General features: G+C 38.6%; 1 protein-coding gene across 10 annotated transcripts in view; it reads right to left on the bottom strand.

The window, feature by feature from the left end:
- LOC134226680 (transcription factor AP-2-epsilon) overlaps nucleotides 1–14,756 on the bottom strand; it is a 223,895-nt gene that overhangs the window by 23,014 nt on the left and 186,125 nt on the right. For all 10 annotated transcript variants that reach the window (XM_062707615.1, XM_062707616.1, XM_062707623.1 and 7 more), the window contains 2 exons: nucleotides 5,246–5,479; nucleotides 5,023–5,187 (listed from right to left, as the gene is read on the bottom strand). In XM_062707615.1, the coding sequence (XP_062563599.1) occupies nucleotides 5,023–5,187; nucleotides 5,246–5,479 (399 nt within the window). The remainder of the gene's footprint in view (nucleotides 1–5,022; nucleotides 5,188–5,245; nucleotides 5,480–14,756) is intronic.

The following is a 14,756-nucleotide window of genomic DNA, read 5'->3' on the forward strand; positions in this document are numbered from 1 at the left end:
AAATTCTTCAAAATTTTCTTGGCAATTTATTTTAGAATTTCTTCAGCAAATTCGTCGGGATTTCCTTGGGGAATTGTTCAGAATTTCTACGGCAAAATACTGTGGATTTTATCAGCGATTCCATCGAAATTTATTGCGCACATTTTTTGGAATTTCTTCGGCAATTTTCTTAGAATTTCTTTGCAAATTTGTTCGGGATTTCATCAACGATTTGTTAAACAAATTCTTTGACATTTCTTTGGCTTATTCTTCAGCACTAGAGGTGTGCGCCGCCGCCGCCTACAGTTTCTGGCACGGAAACGGGGAAGGGTCGTTTGGAAGAAAACCATTTGGCCGAAAGCCAAATGTTGTTTGGTCGAATATGTCATTTGACCGATCAAACCATTTAGCCGAAGCCGTTGGCCGAATAGCTCAATTGGCCGACATGGTCGATTGATAGAAAGGCCGAAATGAACATCCGGCCGAAAGTGTCGTAGTGTTTTGCAGAAAGCTCATTTTCGGGCCAAATGGCTCTTTCAGTCATTTAGTCGAAATGGACATACCGCCGAGAATGTAGTTGAGTCATATTTGGCCGAAAAAGTTGTTTGTCGAAATGGTCCTTTGGCCAAAAAAGTCATTTGACCGAAATGGCCGTCTGGCTGAAACGCGATTTGGTCGTCATATGATCCATTCGGCCAAATGGTCCTTTCTGTCAAACGACCATTACAACCAAACGGCAATTTCGGCCTGATGACTCATTCGGCCAAACGATCATTTTTTCATTTAATAATCATTTCGCCCGAAATGTCATTCCGGAATGGTCCTTTGGCCGAAAAAGTCATTTGACCGAAATGGCCGTCTGGCTGAAAAGCCACTTGGTCGTATGATCCATTCGGCCAAATGGCTCTTTCTGTCAAACGACTATAACGACCAATCGGCAATTTCGGCCTGATGACTTATTCGGCCAAACGCCCATTTCTTTCATTTAATAATCATTTCGCCCGAAATGTCATTCCGTCGAATAATTTTCGGCCAAACGACCCATTTGTGAGTAATTTTCCGTAGATTTTTTGAAGAATTTCCTATAGGCCTAACAAATAATTTCCCGTAGAAATCCAACAAATGCATTCCGAAATACCGCTTTTCGTGAAAGTTTAAAATTGAATATTGAAGCTTTGAAAAAGTTTAGTGGAAATTTCGGGAAATTGTTTGTGAAAATTTTTACGATTTTTTTCATACACGCAGAAGAATCTAGTACGATCGAAACAACTGCCTCGTATGACTGAAACAATAATAATATCGTTCTTATGACATCCACTTCATAATACCCGATTCTGATTTCAAACGAATTATTTTTACACGGCCGTATAAAAAAATCCCATACAAAATTTTTGCAAAGTTGCTCCATTTTGCATGATTCGTCGAAAAATCATAAAACTTTTTTTACACAGATTTTCAAATTTTGAACTTCCATCAGAATTCCATCAGAATTCCGTTTGGAAGTCCAAAAGGATTTTTATGAGAATCCCAGAGTGATTTCTTTCGAAAGCCCTAAAGAATTTCGTTCAGGGATGAATCAACTTTTGAATGGAATCTTTTTAGGTCTTCGAAAGGAATCAAAGAATCTTTCCGTTTGGAATTCTAAAAATATTTTGTTTGAAAACCAGACGGAATCCCGTTCAGAAGCCTAAAAGGCTTCACTCGGAATTCCAAAATTATGCCGTTTGGAAGCCTTATGAAAGCCCCATAATAGTTTTGTTTGAAAACCCTAAATGATTTAATGGATTATTTTAGGTAACTCATTTTGCACTCATCGCATCAAAACAAAGTCGCTACTGTATATGTAGGTTAACATGCGAGAGGTTTTGAAGGAACTGATCTACGGTGGCGCTATCTACTCGTTTCATAGCGGCAATTTTTGCTTTTTCAGTAATCAATTGGAAAAGCCCAACATGATTCTATTTAGCAGCCCAAAGTATTCGAAAACTGAATGTCTGTAAAAGTCTGTAGTCTTTCAATCGAAAGTCTGTATAATGTCTGTAATCTGTATGATGTCTGTATGCAAGACCAAATGTCTGTATATTCAGACATGTCTGTATGTCTGACATCCCTGGTTATGTGCCTGGAAAGCCCAACCCAAGAAGGCATACACTCTAACTATCATATACTCAGTAACTGAGTAAAATTTTATTGCCGTCTCTTTTCTTCCCACAGAAATTTTACTCATTTTCGTCAAAAGCATGACTACTTATAGTTTTGAGTAGTCCCACTGTTGTGATGGTTCAACCATAAATACTCACTGATTCTCAAAGCAGATCTGAATCTTTATTTATTGATCGGCTTGAACTGAAACGAGGTTTATACAGTGAACTAAATCTGGAATAACGACTTACAATTATCAGTGATTCTATTCGCCTATTTGCCTGGTTTCTAACCTTCTTATCTTCTATATAATAAAAATGAAATGGTCTGTGTTCGTATCCGCATAACTCGAAAACGGCTGGACGGATTTTCTTCATTCCTTCAGCAGATATGTTCGATATAGTTTCCGACGGGTTTATATGATATTTCTAAATGTGAAAATCATAAGCAAAGTTGAGTAAACCGTAAAAAACTAAAACAAAGATTCGTATGAGAATTTCGCATGGGCGGTTCACAACGCGCATTTTCGCCTACTATGCAGGACAACGTCTGCTGGGTCGACTAGTTTCTGATATAAATGTAATACAATTTTACAATCAAATTAACTACTTGATCAAAGGCTTTCACTTTGATCTTTCTCCTTTCTTTCTTCTCTAACGTCATTTGCCTGTTTCTAGGGTAACTAGAACTTGCTGCGTGCCAACACCCGCTTTTAACGGAAATTGAGTAAAATTTTCGTGGGAAGAAAAGAGAGGGCAATACAATTTTACGCAGTCATTGAGTAGGTAGAAGTTAGTGTGTAATCAAAATCGGTAAGTAGAATATGTAAATAGGGCGCGACAACAGAAACAGAAAACATTGTATATGTAGTGTTCAATGTTTTCTGATTTTGACTCAAACTCAAAAGACTCAAACAAGAAGGTATCATCAAAATCGACAAGTGTGTTAGCCATCGATAGTTAGAATGTGTAAATAGGGCGCGACAAAAAACTTGGAAAATATTTTCTGATTTTGATGCTGCAAGGATGTTATGAGCCTGGCAAACTCAACCCAAGAAAGCATAATCAAAACCGGCATGTGTGTTAGCCATCGATAGTCAGATTGTGTAGATAGGACGCGACCAAAAATGTTCATTGTTTTATGATTTTAATGCTGGAAGGATGTTATAAGCCTGGAAAACTCAACCCAAGAAAGCATAACCATAAATTGGCAAGTGTATTAATCACAGATAGCCAGAGTGTTTTAATAAAGGGTGACAAAAATGTTCAATATTTCCTGATTTTGAAGCTGGAAGAATGTTATGCCGCAGGTTGAACATCTGATCTAGCTTCACCCCATTAACAATGGGGGTGACAAAAATGATCAACATTTTATTATTTTGATGCTGGGAAGATGTTATGAGGTATAGTCAAGAAGGCATAACTATAATCGTTGATCTCAGATTAAAGCAAGGAAGTTGAAGTAGTTTTATAATTTTCCAACTGACTGCAAGAGTAGGGAGAATATGAATGTAGAGATTATATGATATGGAAAAAATGTATGCAGCTCATTTCCTAAGTTGGTCTGAATGAATGGAACTAAGAATTCCTACTCGAACATGTTTGTACGTACCTAGTGGGTACGAATCAAATCAGTTATGAAAAGTAGATGGATGGACGTAAAGTCACGACACATGTGGACAATTTTTCTAGCTCATCAGGGTAAAAGAACCAGGAAAATAGTTCGGAATCAACAAAGGTACACCAATGCGCTGTTGAATTTTCAGTACGGAAAATGATATTGTGAATAATGGCACCTGAACTTCATCTCATAGCTCCGATATTCATCCCACGAAAAACGAAGCAATGGAAATGTATTTGAATTGTTTCTTATTTTTGGGATATTTTTCAGCAGTGAGCACGCATGTCAGCAAAAAGAAGCGACGAAGTGAACAGTTCCCCTATAACCTGTTTTCCATCACGTAATAATATCAAAACATTTTGTCCGAACAAATTCTCAAATGAAAGCAACCAGAACTGCTCAACCTACTCTATGGTGCCACGAAGTCGACAACATGAAATCACTCGTATTTGTTAATTAGTTTTTGTAACCGTTCAAGCATTGTTAGTCACTGATGAAGATCGAGCTGGCAACCTGTCCACACCCAAGGGACTCTAATCCGCACCACTATCTTCAAGCAATCAATCGTTATCGATTAAATAGAGACGACGCAGACCACTAACTGGAAGCGAGTCGAGTGGTTTTTGTAATCGCTCGGGCACACATATTCGCGGGTGAGGTGAGACCCAAACCGTGACCCGTTATAGTTTTGAACCCTGTGTGAACCCCAGTTCAGGGATGGCATGAAGGAAGCGGGGAGATTCACACTGACACTGCCAGAGTCGGTCGCACATGTCCGAATCAAAACACGAAAGTCATGTTTTAGCGTTGTTAGCCTGTCTACTAGACATCATCAGCAGCAGCCCAGCGCAGACGCAGGCTAGTAGTAGAGATCTTGATCGTGTCATGTCACGCGCAGGCATCGCGATGGAATTTGCTTTACAATTTCGTTTGCTTCCAATTTTCGGACTGTTTTTCGAATATGTTGCGTGCCTGTAGTGGGCATGGAGTAAATGTTGAGAGATGGGTGGAGAGAGACCAAGGCGCTAATGTTAGTGTTGATCCGTGGAAAATGGATCCACTTTTCCACGGGTGATTTTACTGATTGGTCGCTGGTCATAATTAAATTTTCTCTTTTATGGGCTGTGATGGAGATTATAACTTCTGTTTTGTTTGCTGGAATACGACATCAACGTGTGCCAGAAACGTTAAGTTGAATAATCGACTGCTGATTTATAGGGAGATGGACAACATGGCATGGGAACGTTTTATGGGTTACAATGACATATTCTGGGTACTTACCACGTGCTGCTGCAGTTCGGATTCTCGATGCGATCGGTGCAGTCCCAATTGTTCTTGCGAGGGTCTCAAACCAGCCAGCTGGTTGTAGTGATGCAGGGGAGCGTGATGTAGCGAGGATAGCGGTTGTCCGTACGGATCCGTACTAAGGTAATCCAGGCCATGGTTCTGTGGGAGGAATCATCCGTTAGATAACTTGCTAACAAGCAGTGAACCAAAAACGAACCTGCTGCTGCGGGGGGCTCTGGGTGGCGTGGTGGAACGGAGGCGGGAAGTACGGCGGTTGGAAGTCGGACTGTAGCGTCTGGTGGTGCATCGTGGGTCCGGGTCCGTGTGAGCTACCGTGACTGCCGCCGTGTCCACTGGTTGGGCCGTTGCGGCCCGTGTGGCTCCCGGCGTGTGTGGTATATGCTGGACTGCCACCTGAGAGTCCTATGCCGCCATGACTAGTAAGCCGCTCCTGTGTACGATCGAGATCGAGGAAGAACACGAGAAAAGAAAGCATAAATTAGTGCCCATGAATAGGCGAGGTGTCCGAGGGTTACAATTTATCTATCAAAATATAGTTTTCGATGATGACATGTGCTTTTCGGGCTTCTTCGTGGTTGGTGTATCTGGTTTGTAGTAGAAGCCAATTGTTGCCTTTTCTTTTGAATCTCTTGATCGTTTTGATTGGCTGGTTATTCATAGATGCTAATAAAGTTTTTTTTTAATGGATTTGGCAGCGACAGGATATAAATATAAACATTAGCCGGTTCAGCAATGAGCGTTGGATCGGAATATGATGAATGGTTTTGAGAGCAGTCGTAAATTTGGCAATTGGGACCTATTAAAGAAATCTGTCCAATCATGATAGAAGACGTTTTAAACTACTATGGTCGTTAAATTTATTATGTTTTAGCAATAAAAGATCTATGACAGTTTGAAAATTTCAGTTTAAAGAAAGTGTCTTTCTAGAACATTGATTTTATCTGATAAAAACATTGTACCGCGTGTTTTTTTTTTTTAAATCAGTAAATCACTTATAAGGTTTTTTTTTCCATTTCGGTCATCTTCTTTGTATTAGACACATTATGTAGCTAGCTAACTAAAAGCTGTAGAAGAATTCATCTATTACACCCAGGAATACCTCCAAACGTTCGTCGACTTTACCATCAATACCTAAATTTTGTCCTATACCTGGTTGAGGTTCTGCAGAACATGCTAAAATGTTTTAGCATGCTAAAACGTGCCAATGAAAAATTATCCATTTTTTCGCACAAGTTTTCGTGTAGCAAATCTAATTTTACAAGTCGTATCGCATATCGTTCAATTTTATACCTGAGGGTATCCAACAAACAATGTACCACTGCATTGATATGGATTTATATCCGTTCGCGTTTTACGACCAAAATAGCACAAGTCAGTTATAAAGGCCCTTGGGCGGTTTGGCAAGGGGCCGTACACTAATTACGTAAGCAATTTTTCTGGGTTTTTCACCCCCCCCCCCTTCCCCCAATGTAAGATTTTTCCAATACAAATATTTTTTTAATTATATGGAACGTAAGAAAATGCAAAAACATCGCAACCCCCCATTAATGCTTACGTAATTAGTGTACGACCCCCAAGACCCCGACCACTTATAACTATAAGTAGACTTTTTTCATCTTATTTCAATTTACTTTATACATATTTCTCAAAAATTCATAGGGTATCTGTTCCTATATCAATAACAATAAGGCAATGCGCATATGAAATGCATTGATTTCTCACCCAAAAATCAAGAAATATGAGAATAATTATGCTTGGCTCACGTAATTTTTAATTGAAAACAATTTGGTAACTTCAAAAATGAAATTATTATCACATTTTAGAAGTATTTAGCTGAAAAACATCATCACCGCCATGCACCTATTTCAATAACATTCAAGAATAGTTAATCCTATGCCTGTACCTATATCAATAATACTGTTTCCAACATAAAATACGCACACTATTACTTGTGTGTATACGTAACGATATGATTGCAGTGATGCCGAATTCTACAATGTTTTGTATTTGAGTTGAAATATAATTACGAAATTGCAGTTTTTGTTGTAGTTTTTCAACTTATCAGTTAAAGTTTATGTTTGTCGTAGATTATCTTTTCGATATACCTTATTTTACAAACATAAGAGTTGAATTTCACAGTAATAGTTTATTCAAGCATTTTTGAAATAAAAATATAGATCGGCAACCCTTGAGAGTACTGCAAGGCATGTAAACAGTTTGGAATACGGGCAAGGATAATTTAGACATTGTTCGAAATAAACCTATATCAAACTATAGGAAATCGTGTTAGTTTTTCAAATATAATTATATGTATAGTGAAAATGTGATGTGCTTTATGTGTTGTGAAGTGAATTTCGAAAGGATACACTTGTGTTAGCTTGAAATTGAGTGGAAAATACCGGCGTGAAAACGGATGAATCTGCTAGTAGCAATCGAGCAGTGCATCAAACCAACAGTTCAGAGGTAGGAAAATGAAAATAAAAGTGCATAATAATTTTATCTTTTAATAATTTGATTCTTGTGCATTAAAACATTACTCTAAGAAAATCTTGAATAATATTCGAAACATTCAAGAATGTGTTCCATCCATTATTGTGTACATACGATGTGAGAATTTGTAATTAAATTGATTTTTTATTTGGTTTATCCACGGTTGAGATTAATATACGGGCTGTTATTAATATGGGAACAGATACCCTACCAAGTATTTGTTGTATAGATGTTGAGATAGTTAAAATTTCAAAAATGTTCGAAAGTCGAAGCTCCCATACCTCTATTGGCATCATGTGACAGTTAATGAGTCCCGCAAGAATTTTGTGCAATTTGGTCACGAATTGGGTTTGGAGTAAATGAGATTTATGTTTATATGGGAGTGTGTATCGAAGAAAAAACAAACTCACTAATCGTGATGCATTCAAATGTTCAACCTGATGCGGACATACGACTCAGACTAATTTTGGAAGTCGACGAAACAGCAGTCAACGTTCAAGAGGAAGCTGCAAGAGGTCCACCTGAAGATCACTGATGGTGGAAAACAAAGAAGCACGCAACTTTGTCTCCCGCAGGCAGAAACTTTAAGAAATTTGCGGATTTGCATTGAACAGCTGCCCACTCATCCAACGGATGAATCTGGGCTTACTGCTTATGGTTGCAGCCCCAATCTTCTCGCTGAGTTCCAAACATAAATCACCACCAGGGACGTAGCTGTAGCCCTGTTTTGATTTTAATTCATTTTTATTTCGAAATTTTGCTTGTACAAAGCTTATTATATACATTTTAAGAGTTTTGGCCTAGAAGAGGCAACGTAGTAGTTTTGTTAACGTTGTATACCATCGTCCATCCAACAATATTTCCCGGAGCTATTTCAAAGCGCAAGTGAAACTGTAACTGAAGGCCGACGCACGTCCTACCTACTGCTAAAAGCCACCAAGTCGTTCTTGAACGGTATAGCTGGCCCACCAATGATAAACACGACCGTAGACTTTACGCTGTCCTTAAGTGTCTGAGTAAGTATGGTTTTCACTTATGCTTCGCATATTGAGTATCTTCCACATATCATGGACAAGGACGACCTGACCCTACAAAACCCAAGATGCAGCCACCGAAGGATGTCAAGCAGTTTAGATTCTATCTCGGCGCAATCAATTATTACCAGAATTACCAGAATTCTAGTCAACAGTTCGCATTCTATTGTTCGACCTGTTGCTTACCTACTACGACCCATAAAAAGATCAACTACATCTACTGGCCACATATCGACGACGGATGTGGCGAATTCCGTTCGTTTACGCCATCGAATACGTCAAACGGCTAAAAATATCGTTAAGTGGAACAAACTGATCGATTGGCAGAAAAAAGTGTTTTGGCCAAATAGGCGATTCGGCCGAAATGCCGCCTGGCCGAAAAGTTCCTTGGCAGAAAAAAGCCATTTCCTTAGCTTAGTTTAGCTCGATTATTGTACACATCGTAGTTGCTAGTCGAGATTGGCCGAGAAACAACAAATATGCACAGCTCACCACTTGAATAGTTTTCTTGGGATTACAAATCGATTATCACTGTACATGATTTGGAGTTTCATTAATTCAAAACCAATAACGATGCCGGCCACATCCTCTTAGTCAATTTAGGATTAGGTGATTAAAATTAGTTCGACATTCATTTTTACAAAAGACCGAGGAATCGTCCGCATCTCCGTAAGCGCCACGGGAAAGGAATATTTGGTTTGTTGAGAAGGTAATTCATAGGAAGTCACCTTCCCGAGTAGACGAAAATAGCTTAATAATATCAAATGTTAATAAGATAGCAAAATGAGATATGGACAGGATTGATATAAGAGACAAAAGATCAGACGACAATATCAATATTTTGCACTAAAATATCATGAGAAGATCAAGTTATGTTATTTGAAAAAGTGTTTAATATCATGTGCCATTAGTTTGCTCTTATCCATAGCATATCTTGATATTTAAATGATATTTCGGTGCAAATTATTGATATTGTCGTCTGATATTTTATCTCTCTTTTATTCTGTTCATGGCTTCTGCACGGGTTGATAAGCGACTAAATATATTTATTGTAAACAAAATTATTTCAAAAATATGCAGACGAAAACCGCGTTTCAAATCAATCCAACGCGTAATAAAAGTGCTCCGATCAAGAGGCTTCAACAACACGATCGATCTTGCACTGATAAATTTTATGCTCTTCTCTGCTCGATGCAGAAATTATTTTTTTCATTACGCGTTCCCCCGGACTGGACTGCTCCCACACCGAGCAATGCGCTACCGAAAAAGCGAGCGAATTTGGTCCTGGATTCCGAGAAGCTTGTCCTTAAACAAATTTCTGCTCAGCGAGGCAGAATTTTACACTTCGCGTTCTCCCGGACTGGCTGGCGTGACCAGCAGCAGCAAGTTCGATCGCACACTCGTCATTTGGTAGAAAGGTCGATAAATATGTCATTAAATGGGTCATACGGCCGAAAATATCGTTTGACCGAACAAGGGATATCGCCGAAATGTCGTTCAAACTAGAAATAGTTTCTCACATCTCATTCCTCATTTCTTACTTCTTACTGAGAAAAGTGAGAAGTACGAAATAAAGAGTGAGAAGGGAGAAATGAGGAAAGAGAAGAGATAAGTGAGAAGATAGGCCTCATTTCTAACTATGAAAAACATCAACTGTATTAGACAAGATTTAGACAGTTCAATCAAAGTTAATTGCCTATATTCCGGGGATTGAACCACACGACTTAAACATTAATTTACATTCTTGTGAAAACTCATATGTGAATATGTACATTATGTCCTAAGAGGCGAACCAGTCTCCGGCTGAAAACCTCTTTAATAAAGCTATAATAATAACGTACATTATGTGGAAGATATTGATTTGAAAAATGTATTGGAGGTAACCACTTTCCCTTCGATGGGACTCGAACCCACGACCCTCAATACGCTAGACTGGTGCTTTAACCAACTAAGCTACGAAGGACCTCCATCAGCCTTCGCAACCTAGCGGCTACTAAATGAGCTCGAGATTCCGAGTTTTAGACAGTTGAAGACTTTGAAAAACATAATTGCGAAATGAGAAGCGAGAAATGATTAGTGAGAAGTAAGATGTCTCTCAGGAGCGAGTAGAGAGCAGTGAGAAATGAAAAATGTGAAGTGAGCAAGAGAAGTGAGAAATGAAGAAGGAAATGTGAAAAATTGGGAGTGAGAATTGAGAAATGAGAAATAAGGAGTAAGGAGTGAGAAGTGAGATGTCTACTGCCTTTGATCGCATATCAGTCCCATATGAAAAAAGCATCAAATGGAGAAAACGAGGAACAAACATTGAGCCTACTTGTCCCAAATTATCAAAAAAAGGGACTCATATGTAATAATTTTCTTGTCGCAGATGGCTTGATATTTTTTTTTCGACTTTTCCTGAAAAAACTTTCTTATTTAATTCGATAATACTATGATGAAAATGACCGTTACAGGTGCTAACTTGAAAACGACGAAAATTCATATGGGACTGACATGCGATCATAGGCAGTCTAATTCCTCATCTGTTACTTCTCACTTATTATTTTTCACTTCTCAATTCTAACTTTTCATTTCTCAATTATTATTAATTACTTTACACCTTTCTCATTCACTATCGTTCGACCGAACGACATTTACGGTCGTATGATCCGTTCGGCCAAATGACATTTTATGCCGTATATGTCCGGCCAAATGGCCCTTAATTCCAAACGATGAACAAAAATAATTTTCGACCAAATGACATATTCCGCCAAATGACCCGTTTGGCCAAAAGAGCGCACGTCTCGTGTTTTCTATTAGACGCAGAACGATTGCAAGGTCATCGAAATGCTTGGTTCTGTTTTGTGCGGGTGAGTAAATTAATTAGAAAGCATATTGCCCGTTGCATCAATTTTTAGACTCTGGCACAACTTCGTTTTGCTTCAAATTTTTAGCGTGCACACCAATACATTCAAACTATCTTCGTAATTGTTTTTTGTTGTTGTCATTTATCAAACACACATGTTTTTATTTACTCAAATAAACAATAAACAGTGTCAATTCATTTGTGTGTGTGACACGGGAAAAATATTCACGCAAATAATTTTCGCGCAGGAGTCTAATAAGGCGGAATCTGCGCAATACCTTTAGTGAGCGTTTATTTGTGTTTTCTTTTTGACGCAGAACGATGATCCGATCCGATTCCTACTATTGTCGGCGTAGCACCAACATAGAATTCGGAAGTCGGGACTTCCGAATTGAACTTTCTTCCGTTTTATCTGTCAAACTAATTGATGCGTTGTTTAGCGCATCTCTAGGCGAATCCAGCGCACTACTTCCGAAGTTGGGTTTTTTGCCTGTATCTGGAGAAAACCCAACTTCGGTATAAAAAGCGTTCTAAGTTTATTCCGGATAGACAATATAATCCTACGCTTCTGGACAAATTTTCGAAAAAAAATCGTTGGTAGGATTTTCGAGTTATGCAGTTTTTAAGTTATTCGATGAAAAACGCCTTGTAGATAAATTAAAATCCATAGCACAACGTAATACATTGAAAACGAGTTTTTTATTCAAAATCAATTAAATCTCTATACCTACAAAATAAGCATTTGTGGAGGTAGTATATTTTTTTTGTAATTATACACTCTACGATAGTTTCAGTTGATGCATTATGGTATAAATATGATGCTCAATACAATTTATCCTAAAATTTTGCTTGATAACCCATTGAAAACAATGATTTTTTCTCAACATAATTGACTCCCCTCTACCTATAGTGCAACGTGCAACGTAGTTCAGGAAGGTGCAATTCGAAGATCTTGAGTGCAAAGGAAGGGAACCAAAGAGTTCCGGAAAGGGTTTTCCGGATGACATCGACATCATTGGTGTAGATCGCAGAGCAGTGAAAGAATGTTTTAAACGGGAGACTGGAAGAATAGGACTGATCACGAACTTTGTCAAAACTAATTACCTGGTGACTGGCAGAGAGCGTGGCAGCCCAAACGGTGTTGGTCCCGAGGGTGAATAGGTGGGATGCGATTTGAGGTTGTCGACGATATCTTGGAACACTCGTTACAAGCCGCAAGGTGAAAATACGTGTTGCGGCTTCACGTAGGACTTTCTAAGACTTGCGTAGCCAGCTAAAGTCTCGGAACCTACAAACACAGACTAAGCTAGCTCTGTACATATCTTGACGTAGCCATGTACGGCCATGAAGCATGGGCGTTAAAAGATGCAGATTAGAGTAGAGTGGGGCAAGAGTGCGCGTGGGGTAAGAGTACGTTTTCGATTTTTTGAAGTAATGAAAAAAGATGAACTAGCAGCACTGCATCAGTTTGACAGGTATTCTGGCCAACTATTATCATGTGTAATTGTGAACGATTTGAATGAATAACAAGGGAGATATGGAGTTAGATAATTTTTGGTCATTTTGCTAAAAATAATTGCGTTTTCGCAACTAGTATTTCATTACCATATATACGTTCAATCAGGTGAACATTATACCATTTCGATGAACTTTTGTATAGAGTACTTTATGGTACAGAACACCAATCCGGTTGGTTTTCCAAGAAGTCAAAACCATTACTTGAATAATTTTTGGGACTGTGGGGTAAAAGTACGCAGGAACCGGTGGGGCAAGAGTACGCATATGAATCTTCAAGTTATGATGTCAAACCCGTATCTCCGGCCGAAATAAGACTTCTTCCAAAGCGTAAAGATCCACAACTAAGAAAAAAGGGACAGAATTCGAAATCATCACAAGTTTTTAGGATAAGTTGAAGTAATTCGGTGTTAGAAAGGACTTAGCGAACAAAGCACTGAAGCGAAATAATGAAATTGTATTAGGACTTGTTGTACACCTAAACATAGTACGAAAACACAATTTTATCTAAATGATAGTTTCATTTAATCAAAAGAAACATTCATAAATTACGCAACGTTTAGCTGGGAGGGGTTGCGAGATGTGTGACGATCCATATAATTTCATACAAATAGTGTAAGATAGGGGGGAGGGGTGATGAAATAGCTAAATTTTACGTTACGTGATTGGTAGACTTTCTTTAAGGAAAATGCCTTTGTATACGCCACGCGAAACCTGATATATATTTTTACCTCTGTAGTTTTTTGTATATATAATAAACAATGGTTTTTCGTATGAAAGTGCCCATTTTTAGGACCCCCTCCCCCTTTAATAGTTACGTAATCTTTAAACATTCCCTAATATATGCTCATTAAACATCAATTAAATGTTATTAACTCTTATTTGTGTTAATATATACTTAAAGCACATGATCGGATAAATGCGTACTCTTACCCCACCCGATGCGCACTCTTACCCCACCGGTGGGGTAAGAGTGCGTTTTTCACTTGTCTTGCAATAAGGGTTCTACTAAAACGAATCTCAATAATTTCAATATTTTTTCCACTGGGTGACATAAAGGAAGAGTATATGAATCATCGACACTGATTTGATATGCAGAAGCTTGCTTCATAAGGGCCACATGATCGATTGAAAACTAAGTGCGTACTCTTGCCCCACTCTACTCTATCAAGTTCTGAGAGTGTTTGAGTGGAAAATACTTCGCTCAATACTTGGCGGTGTGGTGCAAAATTGAATCAGTTGTGCAAAGTGTACAAAAATGCAGACATAGGAAGGCTGATAAAATACGGCATATTACAGTGTGCTGGACATAAGAGAGACCAGCAAAAGTTATGTTTAGCAGTGAGCCTGGAAGAGAACGTCGGCTCCAGGGTAGACCACGCACTGGCTGTGTGCAATCGAGGAAGATGTGCGTCTGTCAGGCGTGAAGAAAGGCCGATTGGCGGCCCAAAGCGACCTGGAACAAGACATTACAGACGGTTTTGCTCCGGATAACACGGAGTGTGCGACCATCATAGGTACAGGTACAGGTAAAGATTTAATTGATTTAGCATAGAAAAACTCTTTTCAAGTGAATACGTTTTGCTATGGATTTTTAATTGTTTACGAGGCAAACCATCAAAAAACTTTAAAACTGCATAACTCGAAAATCTCACCAACGATTTTTTTGAAAATTTGTACAGAAACGTAGAATTATAGTAGGAATCGAATGGCGACTACCGATTGAATGGTATATTTATTTTCATAATAACGGTAAATGAAGCACTGTGGGACGTCTCCAGTAGAAGCGTTTCTCGGAAGACAATCGCACACCACATTGGTCC

The sequence above is a fragment of the Armigeres subalbatus genome, chromosome 3 (genome assembly GCF_024139115.2).
Source record: "Armigeres subalbatus isolate Guangzhou_Male chromosome 3, GZ_Asu_2, whole genome shotgun sequence".
In the NCBI taxonomy this organism is placed as follows: Eukaryota; Metazoa; Arthropoda; class Insecta; order Diptera; family Culicidae; genus Armigeres; species Armigeres subalbatus.